The sequence below is a fragment of the Cryptomeria japonica genome, chromosome 9 (genome assembly GCF_030272615.1).
Source record: "Cryptomeria japonica chromosome 9, Sugi_1.0, whole genome shotgun sequence".
Classification (NCBI taxonomy): Eukaryota; Viridiplantae; Streptophyta; class Pinopsida; order Cupressales; family Cupressaceae; genus Cryptomeria; species Cryptomeria japonica.
In genome coordinates, this window is record NC_081413.1 from 556,533,153 (window position 1) to 556,553,979 (window position 20,827).

General features: G+C 36.7%; 1 protein-coding gene across 1 annotated transcript in view; it reads right to left on the reverse strand.

The window, feature by feature from the left end:
- Positions 1 to 16,704, reverse strand: part of LOC131070634 (B-type cell cycle switch protein ccs52A) — a 42,249-nt gene extending 25,545 nt beyond the window's left edge. Inside the window, exons 1-3 of the mRNA XM_058006221.2 lie at positions 15,817 to 16,704; positions 12,900 to 13,022; positions 4,925 to 5,029 (exon numbers count right to left, since the gene is read on the reverse strand). Of these exons, the coding sequence (XP_057862204.2) occupies positions 4,925 to 5,029; positions 12,900 to 13,022; positions 15,817 to 16,347 (759 nt within the window). The 5' untranslated portion in view covers positions 16,348 to 16,704. The remainder of the gene's footprint in view (positions 1 to 4,924; positions 5,030 to 12,899; positions 13,023 to 15,816) is intronic.
- Between the last annotated feature and the right edge of the window lie 4,123 nt (positions 16,705 to 20,827).

A 20,827-nucleotide genomic window follows, 5' to 3' on the forward strand; every position in this document is an offset into this window, starting at 1 on the left:
CAATTTATGGTAGTAATGGAGATTTGAAATCAGTTTCTAATTGGACCAGTGAATTTGATTTGATTCTGAAGCAAGAAGAAATAATCAAGCATATAAATGAACAGGTTGATGCTGATTTCCTTAACGGTATGCTTGATTCACTGTTCAAGGTTGAGGTTGACCATGCAAAGTTTATTGTTGAGTCCAGGGCAGTTACAGATGCCAGATGGACAGATTCAATTGCAAAGTTGGAAGAGGTAAAGGCATTCAGTTGGCCAACAGACAAAGAGGTGGACAGGTGGCAAGCCATGCTAAAGCCAAAGAAGAAATGTCAGGTTGAGTTTGCTACCCAAGATTCCTCACAGTAATTCTAAGCTTGTTCAATCCTCATCTTATAAAAGGATTCCAAAATTAATTTGAGAGGGATGGCCACTTTTTCTTTTTGATCGGTAGAGAGGGATGGCCAGTTGGCCACTTTTATTGATGTTGAAAACTCTTATATAGTTATAATAGCTCAACTGTTCAAGAATTTGATAAGTGCATAGATGAATCACAATGTGAATTTACTTTCTGATATCATTATGAATATAATATCAATATCATTTGCAGTTTGAGATCTTCACATAATTGTCTCTGTGTTGAATTTATGTTTTCACTGTGAATTGAATGGTCAAGGGTTTTTCAGTTTACATATGAATCTGGGTTGTGTATGTAATGGCATTATTCATAATTTAATTCCTATTTATCTGCAAATGAATCTTATTGAAGTTTATTATCAGGTTGTCTTTGAATTGTAAGTGACTCTATGCCCTAGGATAAGGCACTGGTATGTTGTCTTGATGTTGACTTGGTGAAGTGACCTTCCAATTATAATAGTTGATTCATTGTGGGTGAATATGTTTTCTTGTTTGCCTTTGATTATGAAATTGTGATTTTTCTATAACATCTATCATGGAATTGGATCCTCAAAAGATATTCCCTTTAATTGAGTTGCATGCATGTTTTACTAATTATGTTGTATTCCTATCTATTATGGTGTTTGATACTTTCATTCTTAATACTCTTATGATTTTATATGCTATGGATGTTTATGTAATATATATGGAGGTATTCTATGACTATAATCCGCCCACCAATTACAATGAGGTGAATCCTTAATATGATTCCAAACTAACAGAAATTTTGCATTCCTCGGCATAATAGGAAGCATTAAATGAAAAATTGCATACACCATAACAATGCAACAAATGAAAAAAGTTAAAACTCATGTTTCTGATCATTTGAAAGAGATAGAATTATACACAAAATAAATTTATATATAATTCCTTCAAGAACCCGCACAAAGCTTGACACTAAATGTTTTTCATTTGCTCTGTAAATGACTATACAGTATACAACTTACTCCCTTCACCTAGAATCTAGAATCACTACTAGAACCAGAAAAGGAACCCCAATGACTATACAACTTGCAAAACTGCTTGAGCCATGCCATTATCACTTTGATGCCTTCGGATGGAATGTGAGATGTTACGTTTTGTCCAACAAATCATTTCCAAATAGAGGAGGAAGCCTTCATGCCCAGGAACAAAGAAAATGGAAAGAGGAGCTCGAGCCTTCATGCCCACGATCAGGGAAAGTGGAAACAGGAGCTTTAGGGTAAATGTAATATATTGGGGAGGGGTCGCAACTTCCATGTCGTCACAAAGATGACTGGCTGCCACTCCCCACCCAAACAAATCCTTCTTTCATTCCTTTGCGGGCTCCTTCTTCAAACCCCTTGCCATCCTATGGCAGAGTAGAAGCAGAGGATGTGTCATGCTTGGCCTTTCTTGACAAGAAAAGGCTTTCACACCCCCTCTGGCAATCCTTCTCACTTTCACAACCCCTCTGACAATAAACAAACTCACACAGAAGAAAACAAAAAAACACCCATCCGGTATCACAGAGCACACAACAACTCCATGCACGATCCTGCTCAAACATCATCTTCCTTTCTGAGGAAAAAACCACTCTCAGAAAATGAAAAAGGTTTCTTTTCTCTTCTACCAATTAAGTCACCACTCCATTGTATTTATAACATTTTCACACTTCATTTGGTGATGCTCATTCACGTGAAAAATCATCATTTTGGTGTTTTTCAACATGACTGTAGACTCTAGAAGTCATGCCTATCAAATCCACTACATCCTGCTAAGGCTCATCTATTGTGAACGATTTTGTTATGATTTTATTCCTCCTTGGTTGGACAAATTCTGCTTCAGAATCCCTGACAACAAGCAACCTGAGCTCTTATTTCTCAGAGAAATCCGTGATCTCCCATCTCTAACTCGGAAGAAATCCAATCCTTTTATGCCTCTGAAACCGTCGTCCTCGCTTGTCTAATCAACCTCAACTCAGGAGAAACCTTCAAACTAGTCCCTCGAGAATGAGTCAGCATCCAAGCCTTAAAAAATTTAGGTTGCGAGCTAGCGACCAGATAGTTTGTGGTTAAGTTTTATGGTTATCGCCAACTCGCAAGGTAAAATGTCTGAAGACGTGATCAAGATGCGAGCTAGCGACAAGTTGATTTGGGTTTACATCGTGAGGTCTCTAGCTTTTTGGGTGTTAGCGTTTTATGTTACTGAGCTAGAGATTGTTAGTGAAATTGCTTTGGTCCCGAGGACTCGAGTTGGTCTGATGTCATAACATTATAGCCACGAGAGTTAGTGAGTAACTCATTTCATACAGTTGTCGCTAGCTCTCATGTTTGTTTAATGTTAGCATTTTTAAGTCATGAGCTAGCGACTAGACGGTTTGTGGTTAGGTTTAATGGTTATCGTCAGCTCGCGAAGTTAAATGTCTGAAGACCTGATCAAGCCGCGAGCTTGCGAGTGAAGTGCTAGCGGTTAAGAGATAAACAGTTTTATGTTGGCGAGTACGCAACAAGGGTTAAAGTTACCAGTATCTCCAAGTCGCTGCGGTGACGAGGACTTGACATTTTGTGGTCGAGAATTGGCGAGTGGCAGTTCAGTTTCCCTCAGTCGCTAGATCTCGAGGTTACGAAGGCTTAGCATTTTCAGCTTGCGAGTTGGAGATAGAGAGAGTTGTAAGGGCTTGTCGCTAGGTCGCGAGATTTTCTAATGGGCAGTCTTCCAAGTAGAGAGTTGACGACTGTGTGCCACGTGTTTTAATGACTTAAAGTTAATATCTTGAAATCGCCAATATTTTTTTTTTATGGTTTGAAAATAGCTTGAAATCGCCAATATTTATTTTTATGGTTTGAAAATAGCTTGAAATCGCCAATATTTTATTTTAATGGTTTGAAAATAGCTTGAAATCACCAATATTTTTTTTTAATGGTTTGAAAATAGCTTGAAAGTGCCAATGCAAATATTTTTTTGGTTTTAAAAACATTACAATTCGCCAAGATTTTTCACAAACTTTGAGCGATCACGGCTAATTCGCCAATGGAGATTATTATTTTTCTCTGTAAACTGCAAAAAATCGCCAGTAAAATTAAAATTTTCCTCGGGAATTATACAACTTTCGCCAGGTTTTTACACCTTGTCCAAGGGGGGGGTTTCTTAAAGTTTTCCCTGATAACCATTTTCTTTAAGTTATGTAGGTTTCGATAAAGAAGCTTCAAATGAATCTTAATTTATTAGGGGTAGGTTTTGACAACAGCAGCTTGAAATGAATTTGAAAGTCTCAACGACTTTCATAACCTAGAACTTCAATGTAACATTTAGCAGCAGCCTTAGGCCCTTAAAAAACACAATGTCATCTGTTGAATGTTTTCATGACTAACAATATATTGTGAAAATACACACGGATTACTTCTTTATGATAAATTTAGATATCTGACTTAATGAAGGCTGTATATTCCTTTGATATGAACCCGGTAGCTTGGTCAAACAAAATCATCTCTTGCTCTCAGACATATTTCGAGCAAAATAAAAAATACAAATAGAAATCCCTTTTCAATGTTAATGATTTCTTAAAGGGGATAGAAAGAGATCAGCTTAAAAATTATTTACTATATGTAGGCTAACATTGTTCAGAGTTAGCTCAGGACAAAAGAGTGAAAGACATTCCTTCCCTTCTAAGAAAGGAAGCCACTCATCATTTATTTCTCTTCCCAGGATTTAATAAGTGAACTGTAACAACTATTTTATTAGCATAGCTGCAGCCTGCAATAATTGTACAAAGTTCATGATATTCCATGAAGCATGCAACTTATTGCTTCCAGAATATCACTTAAAGTTGAAATATCCGTTGTTTAGAGAAAGAAGAAACTGCCAGTGTGTTATTTGTTTCACAAGGCATTCCCAAATGTACTATAAGAAAATAAATTGATCCAAAAGAATGCTTCAGGGATTATCTGCTAAAAAAGAGCAGTATTTGGGACATTAACTGCCAGAAACATTCACAATTAAGCACAAGTAGGTGTAAGCCATTTTCTAAAAAGTACCACATGAAGCCAGAGCATGAGATAATCGATTTTCTTTCTAGCTAATTGAAAGCTAGTAAGCAGCAACACTCAAACCAGTGCGTTATAGGAGAACTCAAAAGGCAAACAAACCTTGGAATTGTGCTTAAGTAACTCAAAGATCATCATATGATAGTGTACAAAGCAAAACTTCAAGCTAAAATTACATAATTTGAAAGAACAATGAAACCAAGAAATTCCATTGTTGTCAACAGTGGCATAAACAGACACATTCATAGAATCCCCTACCATTTACAGTGAGTGGAATACTTATTTAAGTCTTTTTGAACCTTTGCTTCTCAATTAAGAGTACTTTAACCCACTGACCATGATAACTTCCTAGAAACAGAAGACTAGACATGATAATTAAATCTAAAAAAAATCCAGTTTTAGATGAGAGAAATTCAAGTGCATCATTAATTCCTCTCATGAAATTTCTCTATAAACCATATTGAAGAAATTTTCAGAAGGTAATACCTGGACCTCACCAATATTCGTGCCAACAGCAAGATACGTGCCTCGCTGAGTCCATCCAACAGAACAGACACTATCATTCAGTCCCAAATCGCACAACTTTGTCACCTGTATTAAATAGCATGCAGCAAATATGTAAGTCCATATCCTTTCAGTCAGTTTCAAATCAAACAGCTTTATCACACAATGCAATCTAAATAAAGATGATATAAGAGCTTATCTGTGACATTAAATGCACCATGAAAACTATCGTAATAAAAAGTTAAATACTTGTATAGAAACCAAATAGAGAATCAGTGAAATACTCATTGTGTAACACTCCGTTATTAAATATTGTTTGTATAATTAGTTTAGCATGAAATCATACAAATAAATTAAATAGAGGGAAACTGAAGCAGCAAAACAGTTTTGAAATAGCAGTACCCTGGTGACATATCCCCTGCATTTTCAGATCCACGCCCAATAAGGGACATTTCAAGGACACGGGTGGGTCAGAAACATCCCGCAGCCATACCTGATTTACAGAAATTTTAGAAAATGTCCCCGAGATGGCCAAGGCATATTTAGATGTGTCCCAACCATACCAGGGATAGCTAACAAGTGATTATTTTTAAAAAACACAAAATCGAATAAGAAAAAAATGCTCTTTTTTTAAAGCACAAAATTGAGAATTAAAATATATATATATACAGGGGTGGGGGGCTCCACAGGATGCTGTTATGCTATTAGAAAAGACAGAAAGGAGAAGAGGAGATATTATCAATTTCTCAGCTGTTCTTTCTTGGATTGGTGTAGCATCTCTTCCTGCTGATTGGCCAGTGGACAGAAAGAAGTAGCATGTCTCCGTGCTCAGAAGAAGCAGTAAATTAATTTAGCAAAATTGTCAACTGATTATTAGCGCATTTTGTAGTATTAAACTGTTCTTGATACTTGTTTAGGAAATTGTTTTCTGTTCTCACATAATCAGAATTCAGAATTTGTTCAATATGCACTGTTCAGAACATTTTAAATTCAGCATCTGAGGATTACTAATCCTTTCCTCTTGTTTATTTAAAATTTTAAACTAATAATGCCCCACTGTTTATCTTTTATCTCTTGCAGACTACGTTACCGGTTCTGGTATGGATCCTGGTTGGGTTCGTGGAACCAGTTCATGGATCCCACAAAAACAAAAACAAAAATGGGGGTTGGGTTTGTTTTGGGTTTTTCTGTACAAAAAACATATAAAAATCATATGTAAGAAAATATATAATTGCAGATTAAAAACAGGAATTAAGTTCAGAATACCCCACAGCATAATATAATCAACCAAATCGGCATTAACTCTAATGTCATTTAAAATATAAATGATAAATACTATAAAATATTCATCATTCAAACTTCAAGTTCAATATTAAAATAATAATAATATCCAGTTAGACAACCAATTTTCAGCATCATGAGGATTTTTTAAATCTTCATGATGCACACCATTTTCATGGTTTTTAATGCAACATCGAAGATGGAAAATGCAAAAAAGAAAAAAAAGAAAAAATTAAAGGCAAAAAAATGGATGGCTTTGCCCTAGATTTGCCTAGGTTTCCCTGGATCCTGCCAGGGTTCATCCCAAACAAACCCCAAATCCAAACCATATCCACAAGCAGATCAGATAGGATCACAGATCCAGTATGAGCCGAACCTGGATCCTCACTGTGTACAGGCAGATTTGATAACATAGAAATAATATAATGATGATCCTTAACATTACTGTACAAAGTGTATCTTTAACCTGCAACCATTGTGTCAATAGTTTTTTTAAAATAAAAGTGGCATTATAGTTTCTTTTAAGTGCAGCGAGTAAGTAACCATCTAATCCCAACCAAGAGCATATGCACTCCAGTTGAATCAGAAATCAAATATAAACCAAAAAAACCAACAAAGTGGGTGGCAGTCAAGATGTATGTATATATTCTGTTTAGCAGAATAAAACCATGCATATAGTGATGCTTACTGAGGTCCAGAGCTACAAACCTATTACATACAAATGAAGTTTGAACAAGCAAAAACATTGCTCAGGAAACCCAGAAAAAAGGCACTCACAAAGCCTTAAAAAATGTTTTACATCATCAAAATATCTTCGTCAGCCATTGACCAGTCACAAACACTTTCAGACCTTGTCTACAAATGAAATGAGCTTTCTGCATAAATCATTACACTTACCCAAAAGATTTCTGCACAAAACTTCAAAATATCATCAGAGATTAAATTCTTGTAGCTAAACAGGTCGTTTTTGTCCAGAAGATAGAACCTGCTTGAACACACTCAGCTCACAAGATTTGGTGATTGCGCGCCCTAGTGATTGAAGTCTAGAATCATCCCAGAATCCACTTGATACAATTGGGATCACCTGGTTAGGTGCAGGCACAATTCTAAATGAATCTGGCTGAAAAAAATTGTGCCCTGGCTGAATACACGAGTAAATGAATCCTAATTCTGAAACATGACTTATCTGGAATCATCTAGGTTTTTAACTGGTTCAGTAGCATACCTTTCAGTCAACATTGTTTGGAGGACCTATTGAGATTAAGCCAAGAGATAACAACAGAGACTACAAAATAACAAAAGATTAAGCCATCCCCTTGATGGAAGAATTGTTCTGGTAATAATGATCCTGGACAATCATCGTAGGAAGGAAATACGAATACCAAATTTTAAATACAAACATCAGCTGCAAGTGGAAGCTTCAACAAAATCAGTCAACTGACCACCCCACGAGGCACAATCTTAGAAACCCAGACTACATAAGATACAAAGCAGTCAGTTCTTTCGGTTCCCTAACCTTTGATGAAGAGATGAACAGAAATGAAACCCAAGAGGAGCTTTTATGTCTGAATTTCAATTTAGAAGAAATTTCACTTGGACCTGTTACAGAAGAAAGTAAGGACCATTCACTCCTTAACCTCTTCTCAAAAAAGAGGTGATCAATAGAGCTATCAGGGAGACATTTATTAGCAATGTACTTTAATCACAGGGGTCTCTGGAAGCTCCATGACCATATTCCATCATTATCTTCACCAAAGTTCTTGGCTGTTCACCTCAAGGAGGCTGCCATTTTCCAACATCAATCCCTGTATGGGACTTCATAGACTATCAGACTGATTACTTCCCTCTTTCAGCCTTTTGCTTCCATTGAAAGTGTCAACTGTCCATTGGATGCTGCAATTTGAATGGAGACAGGTCATGATATAGCATCTCCGCTTAATATAAAATGGGCTACGCAGTTTACACCAAAGGTCCAAAAGCTTAGTATACTCATTAACATGGACTCTGAAAGCCAATTTCTCCTAGGCATCTCCCCTCTTCACGTATTGCCACTAGAGCTCCCTAGTCTACGTAGTCTTGCATCATGCAAGTTGAATCAGCTACTCTCTGGTGCCAAGGGCCATCTAGCTCCCTTTGCACACAATTCAAGTTACACTACAAGACGTACATGACCAATTTCAATCTGCTTCTAGAGGTTCATCACATTGGATGTTAGAAGAGGGTTTGTGGGGTATCCTACTTTCTGTCAAGACTGTCCAACCAGGCTGTCATTATCCCATGCCATTCTCCTGCAGACATCATCAAGCCCTGTATTTTTCCTCTGGTGATGTTGGATGAAGTTGAACATCCTTCTCCTAGTCCAAACATTGACATAGATTAGAACCAGATCTCCAGTCTTGGTCTCCACCTTCAGACTCCATCAACTCCTTAGTCACGTTGTCAACTGTACTTGAACCATATATTTTTTCTTTTACAAGTTGCATAAGTTTGCAGTCATTTTGTGTTTACTCCCTGTAACTTTGTAATTTTTCAATGCTCTAGTGATAGTTAATTTTTCAGCTTTTGGAGATTTACCACTCCTACTTGTCATTGTAACTTGTACTTTTTGAGCCACAATGACCCAAGATTGTACTCATTTCAGGTTTACTGCTTATATCTTTGTTATGTTTCAATGCCTAAGGGATAGTTACATTTTCCACTCATGGAGATTCTGATTTATCAATCATACTTGCTATTGTAACTTGTACAATTTGAGTCACTCAACTCCTCTGCTCATTTGTGGACAATACTAAAATTTCTCTCTTCATTCTCTATTTCTATAGACCCCTGGGCCTGACAGTTTCCCTTTATATTTCTTTGTGAAATTTGATGGCAAGGCTCAAGCAACAGAGAAACTAACAAGAAGATTGGACAGTTTTAGGCAGAGTTTCAGGTACTAAAATCCAATTCATAATTTGGCAAAACTTTTGTAGGAATTGAGAAGTCTGGACTGAAATGGAAAAATCTGACCAGTCCCAAAAATCTGGATGCAGATGGATTTGATACCTATGCTTTTAATAGAATGGAATAAGACTTACTTATGAATCACTCCAAAAAATCACTCAGCAATTTATATTTTGAATCCTAAAAGTATAGACCGATTTCCTTATGTAACATTGTCTACAAAATATTTGTGAAGGTAATGGCATACAGAGTAAACAACATTTTTTACAATTTCATCTCATCTCAAGTAAGAATTATTTGTCAAAGGAAGACAGATTTGGACGGAATCGTAGTTTCCCATTAGCCAGTTTATTTTCTTAAACCAAGTAACAGAAAGAATATTGGCAAATCTTAATAGGAATAAGACCCATAATCAAGTTAATTGGACATTACAAGAAAAACCTAAGAAAGTGTGGTCTTCAAAGAGTTAGAGAAAATGTGTGAAGTGCTAATATTCCTCTCCATAGTTCTCCATGACAAGAGGTTTATACTTGTAGGAGGGCGACATTTTGTCCATCAAGCTGTTCTTTATTGGAGCAGAAGCATTCAATATGGCTTCACAAGCAACAAGAGCTTGGAGTAGTCTAGACACTAAATAAATCTGTCTTAAGCTAAGTTACTGTTGATTTTAGTAATCAGATTTAAAGTAAATAACAGAAACTGAAAATGCAACACATTATGGCACAAAACAACACAAGAACAACACAGCAGTACCCTGGGAAAACCTCCCTCCTGGAGGAAAAACCCAGCAACAAGATTCAGCTCTGATTATATTAATATCAAAAGATGTTCAAGTACAAATTCCCCACCTAGGGCATAAACAAACTGACTTATCTGAATCTTGGATTCGGATCAGAACATGACTGAACCTCGATCACATATAGGGCAGATCTTCAACAAACTTGAAGCACAATAGTCTGAAAATACTTCGCTCTATAAATTTGCCCTCCTTAAATGAATTCGCTCGGCAAGTTGACTCAATATAGCTCAGACTGTGATTGCAGACCTTCAATCATGATCGCTGACCTTCAGACCGTGTTCGCTGATCTCCAGAATGTGTTCACTGACTTCTTGAAGAATCTCTGATAGTTTAGTAGGAAATTCGCTGTTTTTGCAGACATACATTGCTTGTGTTGGATCATTGTTTGTCTTCAAATCACCTTGTAGATATACGTGACACGTGCCTTCAATAATCCTAAGTCGGCTTGCATATATTATGCCAAGAGTTTTACACGTTACAATTATATAGGTCAAGGTCTAATTACAAGCTACAAATTTGATAGGCCCCATAACAATTACATAATACATAAGTTGAACGCCCAAATAGGGCCTGCCCTATTATTATAAGTTACAATGGGGCCCAGCCCAATTACATGAATAACTTAAACTAGAATCCGATTCTAGCTGCATATTTCAACAGTTACTAGTTCAGATTTGAGTACAGAGGTACAGCAAATCTTTTTTTCAGGTGTAGGTTCATTTTGAACATATCCATACAAAAAAATCATAAATATATAAATATTTTAGCCTAGAAACACGGATAACCATATAACGTACATTAATAAACTAAACAACAATAAAAGATTTACAAGATCATATGTACCTAATAGTAAAAGCTTAACCCCCTTTTTGTGGACCCCACAGAGAGAATAAAAATAAAAATGAAACCCACAATATTAATATGTTGAACACTTATGTTGACTTGGCGGTCAGCATCTCCTTGGGGACTTGTGACATGACTTAACCACCTCCCGTGGGTCGGGATAAATCTGGCATTTGTATCGAGCATTGATAGTTCGAGCTTTTGGCGCAACAGCAAACGATTCCAACAATTGGTATCAGAGCCTTGGGTCACGAGTTCAAGTCTCCCTTCAATGGGTGCTGAAGGCTCAGTCGGTGCTGAGGAGGAGATTGTTGACTTGGTGGTTAGCACCTCCTTGGGGACTTGTGACATGGCTTAACCGCCTCCCGTGGGTCAGGTTAAATCTGGCGTTTGTATCAGGCGTTGATAGTTCGAGCTTTTGGCGGAACGGTAAACGATTCCAACAGCTTAAAGAGGCGGAAAAAAGTAAAGCATACATTTTTTAATAACACAAAGTCAGTAATTATTGCTTTTTTAAGAGAAAAGCAACAACTGATGCTATGAATAACATTAGGCCGATGAATTTATCATATCAAATATTTAGAACAATCAAGGCATCACCTGTAAGTATTTAAGTCCGTCTATGAATTAGGTTTGTTAAGCTTTTCATTTGAGGTCTTGCAACTGCATTATCTTTGTGCAGATATCAATCTGTAGTAGGGGTTTATCAAATTAAACTTTTCTGCTTTTCCCCTTGAGAAAATCATAAACTTAAACCAACCTTGATCATGTTAGAGACTCCCAAAGGACAGAATTGTAATCTCACAGATAAAATCTCGGATGAAGGACATATTTCTCAGTTGTGTGAGGCCTGTATTTTCTGTCAATGCTGGGCATAAAGGCCAGAATTTGCTTCTTCACTGTAATAGCACCACTTGTACAGATCCCCTCCATTACCAGAGAAACTAGGTGGTGAGAAACTAGGTGATAAAATGGAGAGCAGCATGGGTGGGATTTTTAAAATTAAAGAAAACAATCTTTTTCAGAAAGGTTCCCCCAGGTTCTATCTGGGTCCTGCAAAATGGACCTGGACCTGCCCAGGTTTGTTCGACAACAGGCCCAGCTGAATCAAGGGCTCTTTGGCAGTGCCCTCAGTGGACCCATAGAGGAACCAAATCAGGACCCAAATCTGGGACAGGTTCAAGCCACACCCAGGTCTGGGGGTTTTCCTGGACAAACCAGTAACAGAGCTTGTACGGAAAATCATATTTCACACCTGCAATGTAATGATGATGGTTTGTTGCCTGAGATTCCCTGTCAAGAGGAGTTCAGGCTACTTAGAGAAGTTCTGCATAAATATGAAACTGCAAAGGGCCAAAAGATCAACAGGGGAAAACCTACAGTTTCATTACCTTGATTGCAGAAGGAGCAATCAAATTCAGTTAAACAGAAGCTTCCACATTATTAATTTTATCAGAACTGTGATCAATGATAATTACCTACTTGAGCACAGTAGTGATTCTTTCTGACGACATGCAGGACAGCAAACCAGTTAATGAACATAATATCATGATTCTGATAGAGCATCCCAGGGTGAATTTTCTTGACATACTGTACAGTTTTTCTGTTTCGATTCCTAGTAAAGATGTTTGAAATTTCTAGTTGGACACTGGTTTTTGTAATTAGGTCAGGTGCAATGAATGGCCAGTTTAATAACTACTTAAGCTTGTTTGATTAACCTCTGTCAAAATTTTATTTCTGAGATTACTGTGAAATTTTGGTATCTATAAAGTTAGACGAATTCTCCAAAAAGTTGTTAGCTGTTAAAGATAACTTATAAGTATACCTCATTAGCTGTGGTTTTGATTTTTGGATAAAAATTTTTAAAATTCTACGATTTCCTAGCAATCTCCTACTCTGTTTTACAAGATACAGTTTTGAGGGAGGTTTTGAACTTCTATTTAGTTATGAAAAATATGCATTCCTTGGCTTTCAAGAGAGAGGACTCTGTAAATGGAAGCACCATTTAACTATTTTTACTGACAAAAAATAAATTACAATATAAGAGAAAAAACTTAAACAGACTAATTTGAAAAAAAAGAATAAAAATACCTTACTGCTGCATGCACTCCAAAGGTATACACATGTGCCTAAGCCTACTGCTAATACATTATGAGATGACCAATCCACAAGATTGAGATAAAAGTCATCTTGAAGGGCAGGGGCATCCAGGACCTGTAAAATTTCCAACAGAAATGGCATTTTAATTAGTGGAAATTAAATAAGCCTCTCTTGTATGCACAAGAAGCGCATTATATGAAATTGAACTTACTACCACTAATCGATGAATCATTGAATACCAAGGTGGCATAAAGGAAACTACAGTAGGTTGAAATTAAGCAAATGAAAATACATAGGCAATTGAGACTCTGATTTTCTGATTCTTTCCTTCTTCTAGAAGGAAATAAACAACAGAGGAATTTTAATTTTGAAGTTTAACATCAAATGGTTGAAACTATAAATTAATGCATTTTTCTTTCCTTATATTTTCAATAATGTTTACAAATAAAACCAAATCTAAGGAACTTATGTAACACACAAACAATGCAATGGAGGAACAATAAAAAGTTAGTTTCAAGGTTAATAATTTGTGCTAATGACTCTTGTAACAATCAGATATCCATAATTTTGGAAAAATGTATACTGAAACTTTGGTTCCTCCTACCCTAGTGAATTATACATTATTCTGTTATCATACTGTGTGATGCATTTATGATCAATTGCTGTATTCAACGAGCTGGTAAGCCCATCAATCAGCCATAGCAGAATTATAGAAGGGTGTGTGAACTCCCTCAAAGATTGAAATTGGGCAATTCAAGCCTAACAGATGCAAAAGCCTTTGGTTTATGGGCACAGAGATTTCTGTTAACATATCCTGGCTTAAACTTTCTTGTATGCTGCCTGACATGTTTAACATCATAAACATCACCAAAACACACCAAAAAGAAGAATTATGGGACTCATAGTACCCTAATCCATGAAGAAGAAAGACAACTATGAAGACTAAATATCTTGTATAATTTATCAGCAATATAGTTATTCTTTCTTCAAACGGTAGAGCTATTGTTTAGTTTCCTTATTCTTGGCAACCCATCCAAGCAATCAAAGTAGGATCCTTGTCATGTTACAATCTTCACTCATTAATATAAGCACTGTCTATTTGTTTATTCTAAGTTGGGAGCTATTTGCTGTGGATCTCATCTCTTGTCCAAAACAAGATACATCAGTTGAAGTTTCTATTAAGATCATTATTGTTGTCTTATGACTCTTATTAGCATACCAGGCTCTCTCAGCCAAATAAAGATACATTAATTGAGGCTTCTTTTAAGGTCGTTATTGTTATAGAATACACAAGGCTCTCTCATCCAAATTAAGATTCATCAATTGGACCTTCTTTTAAGGTTGTTATTGTTATCTTATTGGCATACACCAGGCTCTCTTGTCCAAATAAAGATACATCAATAAAAGGTTTCTACCGGGGTTGTTATTGTTATCTTATTGGCATACACTGGGCTCTCTCATCCAAATAAAAATGTATCAATTGACGCTTCTATTAGGGCTGTTATTATTAACTTATTGTCATACACTAGAGAGAATGGCACAAATTCATTGTTTCTCTAAGTTTTGGAGGAGATGAGGAAGTAGTTTTAGATACAGCAAAAAGCTTCCTAGAATTTGGGGAACATTGCACAAGTTGATATAGTTGGTAACACCCTGTTCCCAAATATCATTTATGCTATGCTCCTGCTGACACGCCCCCTTCCTCCTCCCTACTATGGATTGGGGATGGAAGGAGAGTGCAATCAGGCATGAGCTCGACTTTTGAGAACCAGTAGCAAAATCAAGAACCTTTAGGTACTCTAGTCTCTAACCACTTGGGCTTTAACCATACTAACTACCTACCATGGATAGGAGACATAAAAAGAATATCATCAGGCATGAGCTTGATTTTTGAGAACCAGTACCAAAATCAAAAACATTTAGGTACTCTTGCCACTCAAACTTCAACCCTAGCTACAGATACCAATTTTCTTATTAAAAAAAACACCTAGAATGCTGTTCTCAATTAAATTGCATACATCCTGTTGCAATTTTTGCATCATCAATATCAATTTGTTTATTTCTAGGTCGGGAGCTATATGCTGTGGTTCTCCTCTCTCATCCAAATAAAGATTCATAAATTGAAGCTTCTACCAAAGTCATTATTGTTATCTTATTGGCATCGCCAGGTTGAATGACATTGATTCAGTGTTTCTCTGACGTTTCCAGCATGGGGATACGTGGTTTTGGGGTCGGCAATAAAAATCCTATTGCAACTTTCACCCATCAATATAACACTATCTATTTGTTTGTTTCTAGGTCGGGAGCTATTTGCTGTGGATCTCCCCCTCTCATCCAAAAAAAGATACATGAAAAAAAGCTCCTATTAAGGTCGTCATTGTTATCTTATTGGCATACACCAGGCGAATGGCAAATATTCATTGTTGCTCGTAATTTTTGTGATGCCGAACTCAAGAGTGTGGTTTTAGGGATGGTAAAAAAGTTCCAAAATATTAGGGAACACTGCATAAACTCACATAGCTGACAACTCCCTGTTCCCAAATGACAATTATTCTCTGCTCTGGTGCCTCACATGGCTGACAAATATTAAGGAACACTGCATAAACTCGCATAGCTGACAACTCCCTGTTCCCAAATGACATTTATGCTCTGCTCTGGTGCCTCACCCCCTTCTCCATTCCCCGCCCCACGAGCTTGTTTTTTGACATCTAGTTCCAAAATCGAGGAGCATTATGTACTCTTACTACTTAGGCTTTTCCCATACCCTAGCTACAGATACCATATAATTCCATTTTATTTGTTTATTATTTTAAGATAAAAACTTGAGAGCTGCCCCGAAAAAAAACCTAAATTACGTACAAAATCAAAAATATAAAGTAGGGCATGCCAACAAAGAAAGACGACCTACCTTGTAAGGCGACCTGGCAATTTTTCTGGGCGCCTTTGGGGGGCTACTGACGACTCCACACAAATCCCCGTCGGATCCCACGGGCGAGAGCGAATAAGGCGACTCAGGTCTAGAGCTCGAACCTGCGCCCGACATAAACTTAAAAATATTTCTATTAGGGCTGATAGGGCAACAATTCTTAGAATCTCTCCCCATCTTCTCTGGTGTGGCGGGTGAAAATGAGCCCGCCACCTCAGGCCCAAAAAGCTCCGCCCGAAGCAGCGTCGAATACGCCCCTGAAGCATCCTCCGCCACTCCAGCCGCCGCCGTCGTCGTCCCAGCTTTCTCCAGCAAGGCGAAGCCCGTCAGATTGGAAGCAGATCGGCTGGGAATGAAGCGGTCACTGTAGTAATTCCTGGAGTGGGGCGGGGTGCTCACCATGTGACCACTTGCTTCGCCTGTGTTTATAAACAGAGCATTCCGAGACATTCCAGGGGGAAGATGCAGCGATCTGCTGCTGCGCTTCTCTGCATTCGATTCCTCCATTGCCATTCTCTGGTTTTGCTCCTTCCCTCGCTTTTACAGGCGAGGAAGGAAAGGAAAAACTCCACCTGCTCTGATATTCTCTGCTGTGCTGTGCTTTCGAGGATGATGTGGCCACTGTTTGACGTTGATTTTCGCGGGACGAGAAGAGGTGGGTATGGGTTATTAAGCTCCCCGAGTTTGTTGGATCGGGTCTCACGTCGTGAAAATTTCAGGTGAGCTTAAAAGAATAAATAAATCTGCAATGCCATCGAATTCGACGAGACATTAAACAGCAAGAGTTTTAGCAGTTGAATTCAATGTTACTCTGACGTGTTTTGCGGCTGTTTTCGTGTCCTTTTTTTTGGGTTACAGTTGCTTTGTGTGGTTGTTTCTTTCTTTGGATTTTGTAGGCTCTTTAAAATGACTGTTTTGATGTGTTTTATTATTATTTTAAAGTGTTTTTTTGCTTTCTGGGTTTTTTTTAAGTTTGTTAAAAATAGGACAAATTTGTAAAAATATATAAAATCTAGATTCATTTTCAAGAATTTGGAGTAATTATAGATTTTTTTCTTAGTGTTTTTTTTTACTTAATTAAAAATATACAAAATCTATTCTTAAAAATTTGGATTGATATTAAAGTTTGGAGTGCAAGCTCATATTTTGGGGAAAATTTGGAGAGTGCATTCTTTAAATTTGTAGTGACATTAAAGTTTGGAGTTGGAGAGTTTGAAGTCTACTTTTGAAATTTGTAGTGACATTAAAGTTTGGAGCCAACACTCCACATTTTGTGGAAAGTTTGGAGAGTTTAAAGTCCACTCTTTAAATTTGTGTTGCTCTAGACAATATAGTTTATTTTTTGGGAGGGTTGAATTCTAGATTATTTTGTGCTACTTTGAAACATTATTTTATTTTATTTATTATTTTTTAATGTTTTAAATACACTAACATTACTTATCTAAATAATATTTATATTTTTTGATAAGTATTACATCTTAGCTAACAATTGGTATAAAACTAACTTTACATTGTCCTTGCAATTAACTTAAAAAATAAAGTAACAACTAACCTAAAATTAACTCAATATTATCTAGACAACTAGCATAACAACTAATAATACATTAAGTATATAATAATTAGTATTGTCAATGTAAAATCAATTATTTTGTATAAGAAATCATGATGAAGAATACAACTTTCAATTTCTTTTAAAACCAATAACAATTTTATACATTACAATATATTAAATAATTATTTTTAATAAAATATAAAGAATGATTTTTTTCAATTTTTTTATTTAATGCTAATCATTAAAGAAATTGGATTGGTAAGTTATTTACTTTTAATACAATAAAAAGTATCATCGGACATAGAAGTGATTAGATTATTAACATATAATTAGTCATAAAATCAAATCTTTTTATAATTGTATCATGATCAATACAATATAATATATAATATTTTCACACAAACTTTCACTTTCATATTTGGTACCAACCAAAAACAAAGCTAGATTCTAGAAACCCAAATTGGCAATGTAATAAAACAAGAAATACCAAAAAAAAATTGTCAATCTTCTTTCATGGAAGAGTGTTAACGAATTAGATAAAGAATTTATAAATTTGAAATAGTTGTGAAAGTTAGAACATGCAATCTTCCATTTAGGGCCACAGTCTTAACATAATAATATAATCCTTTACATTCTTCCCCACTACATTGCTTCCCATCTAATATTAGTAGGTTAAACCTTTACATTTATAAATTCTAATAATGTTGGAACATGCAATCTTCCATTTAGGGCCACAGTCTTAACATAATAATATAATCCTTTACATTCTTCCCCACTACATTGGCCTGGAATAGAAAACAAAGTTTTCTCATACATAGTTCACCAAATCAGCCAAACTGAAATCAAATTTGTAATGTTATTTCAATAAGAGGCAAAGAGGAGTGAAACCAATAACACCTAGATTTGTAGTGAAATGAATAACACCTAGATTGCATGGTAATCAACCAAAAAGTTAGTATTTTTGTTAAATTTTCTCAACAATAATTTTAAAAATTACCCATAGCATACCCCTACAAGTAGGTTCCGTCACAATTATTTCACTTTCATTACAAATGAATCAACACGCATTACATTATCTTGGGAACATATGAAATAAGAATTAAGAAACAATAGAAGGAATTTAGGAACAAACTCTAGACATCCCTATGGAAGAGAAATATTATAAGCTTGTTTTTTCTAGCACCAAAAATCCCCATCAAACCCTAATCTAGCTACTCAAGATACCATGGATTGGCTTCAAAGCACCATGACTTGGCTTGAGAAAGTTATTGCTTTGATCTGGTGTTGTGTCTGGGAATGTTATTAGGCCAAAATTAATTAGGTTACCACTAACAATGAAGATGAATGAACAATAATTGTCTCATTATATAGTGGTCTTAGATACATCCAAAAAAAATTAGAAATTTATCATGTGAAAACACATAACTCATATTGTTGGAACCATTAGTGTTTTGGCAACATTTTCCATGCCAAAGCAGCTACCCAATTGGAGTTGGATGACATTACTAGGGAGATAAGAGAGTTCGGTTTTTCTGAGGCTTTAAGCAGAGAGGAAGCTAAGGCGGTGAAGAATCTAGAAGAATGTGAGCTTCAGGAGGAAATTTACTAGAAGCAGAGGGCGAGGATTGAAAGGTTGCAAGAAGGTGATAAAAATGTTGCTTTCTTCTTTCATTTAGTGAAAGCTAAAAGACATGGCAATTCTATCCTTGTTCTCGTCAATGATAGGGGTGAACAGTTGGCTTCTTTACATGACATCTCTAGAGAGACTGTTCAGTACTTTGCTTCTCTGTTTTAGGGAGGATTCACAAGGGGGTTCAGATGAGGAGGCATGGGTCCTCTCTTGCATCCCTCCTTTGGTTACTAGGGAGATAAATGAGCATCTTATGGCCATTGTCTCACTTGATGAGCTAGAGAGGATTGCTTTCCAAATGAAGAAAGGGAAAGCTCCTGCCACGAATTATAGGATATTATCAAGATAGACTTGTTAGAGGCGGTCCATGAGTCCCAAAGGAACAAACAGATGTTATGTGCCTTGAAATCTACTTTCCTTGTGCTTATTCCAAAGTGTGAAGGCGTTGATCAGTTATGTCAGTTGCACCCTAGTTCTCTTTGCAATGTTATCTATAAAGTTATCTCCAAGATGATAGTTGGTAGATTGAAAAGGTGGCTTAAGTACCTAATTTTGAAGGAGCGGAGTCATTTTGTGGAGGGTCAACAGATTTTGGATGGGGTGGTCATTGCTACGAAAACTATCCACTCAAAGGCAGCTTCCAAGGATAAAGCTATGTTCATCAAACTAGAGATGGCAAAGGCTTACGATAGAGTTCGATGGTCATTTCTTCAAAAATTTCTTGATGCCTTTGGATTTGTTGAGGACTGGATCCAATGGGTTATGAGTTGCATTACTTTTACCTCTTTCTATGTCTTGATCAATGGTGAGCCCACAAAAAATTTTGGCGTTTCTGGCATGCGACAGGGGGGCCCTCTTTCCCCTTATCTATTTATTTTACTTGTGGAAGGGTTGGGGAGACTGATGAAGAGTATCATGGAGAGGGATCTTATTCACGGGTGGAGATGGGGAGATGGTATGACCCTGTAGTCTCACCTTCAATTTGTGGATGATACAACTTTGATGGGAATGGATAAGATTAGAGAATCTACGAATTTGTGTAAGGTTTTGGATGTCTATCTTATAGCTTCTGGTCAGTTAATCAATGAAGATAAACCTTCCATCTTCTTCTTCAATATGCCAAGACCTGTTCAGTTGAGGATTGCCCGTATTTTGAGGTTCCAAATTGACTCTCTTCCCTTGAAGTACCTTGGTATTCCAATCTCTTCTAGTAATCTACCTAGGGCTTCTTGGAAGTGCATCATTAACAAGTTTCATACAAAGGTGAATCATTGGACCCACAGGTGGTTATCTTTTGTTGGGTGGATTGAAGTACACATGTCGGTGGTGCAGGCTCTTCCCATTTACAGATGTTTGATCCAGGTGGCCCCCATGGGCTTTGTTAAGGATTTGGATGTTTTGGCAAGGCAGTTCCTTTGGGCAGACAACTTGTCTTCCTCGAAGTGGATCCTTGTAAGGTGGGAGATAGTGTGTAGTTTGAAGCAGTTTGGGGGGCTTGGTTTAAGGCAGTCAACTCTATGTGGGCTGGTGTTGGTGGCAAAGTTGTATTAGAGGCTGCCTATGGAACAAGATTAAGTCTGGGCTAGGATTTTGTCTCACAAGTATCTTTTGGGAGTTCCAAAGGAAGATATTTCAAGATATCCTTTGGTTAGGAAGAGTTCGCTGATATGGAACACATTAAAGATGGGAGTTGTGTTGATTAAGGAAGTATTATTCTATATTTGCAAGAAGGGAGAGGAGGTAGTTTTTTTGTCAGATTCCTAGGATGGCTTTCCTCCTATTATTTTTCAGTAACCTAATTTGGTAAATTT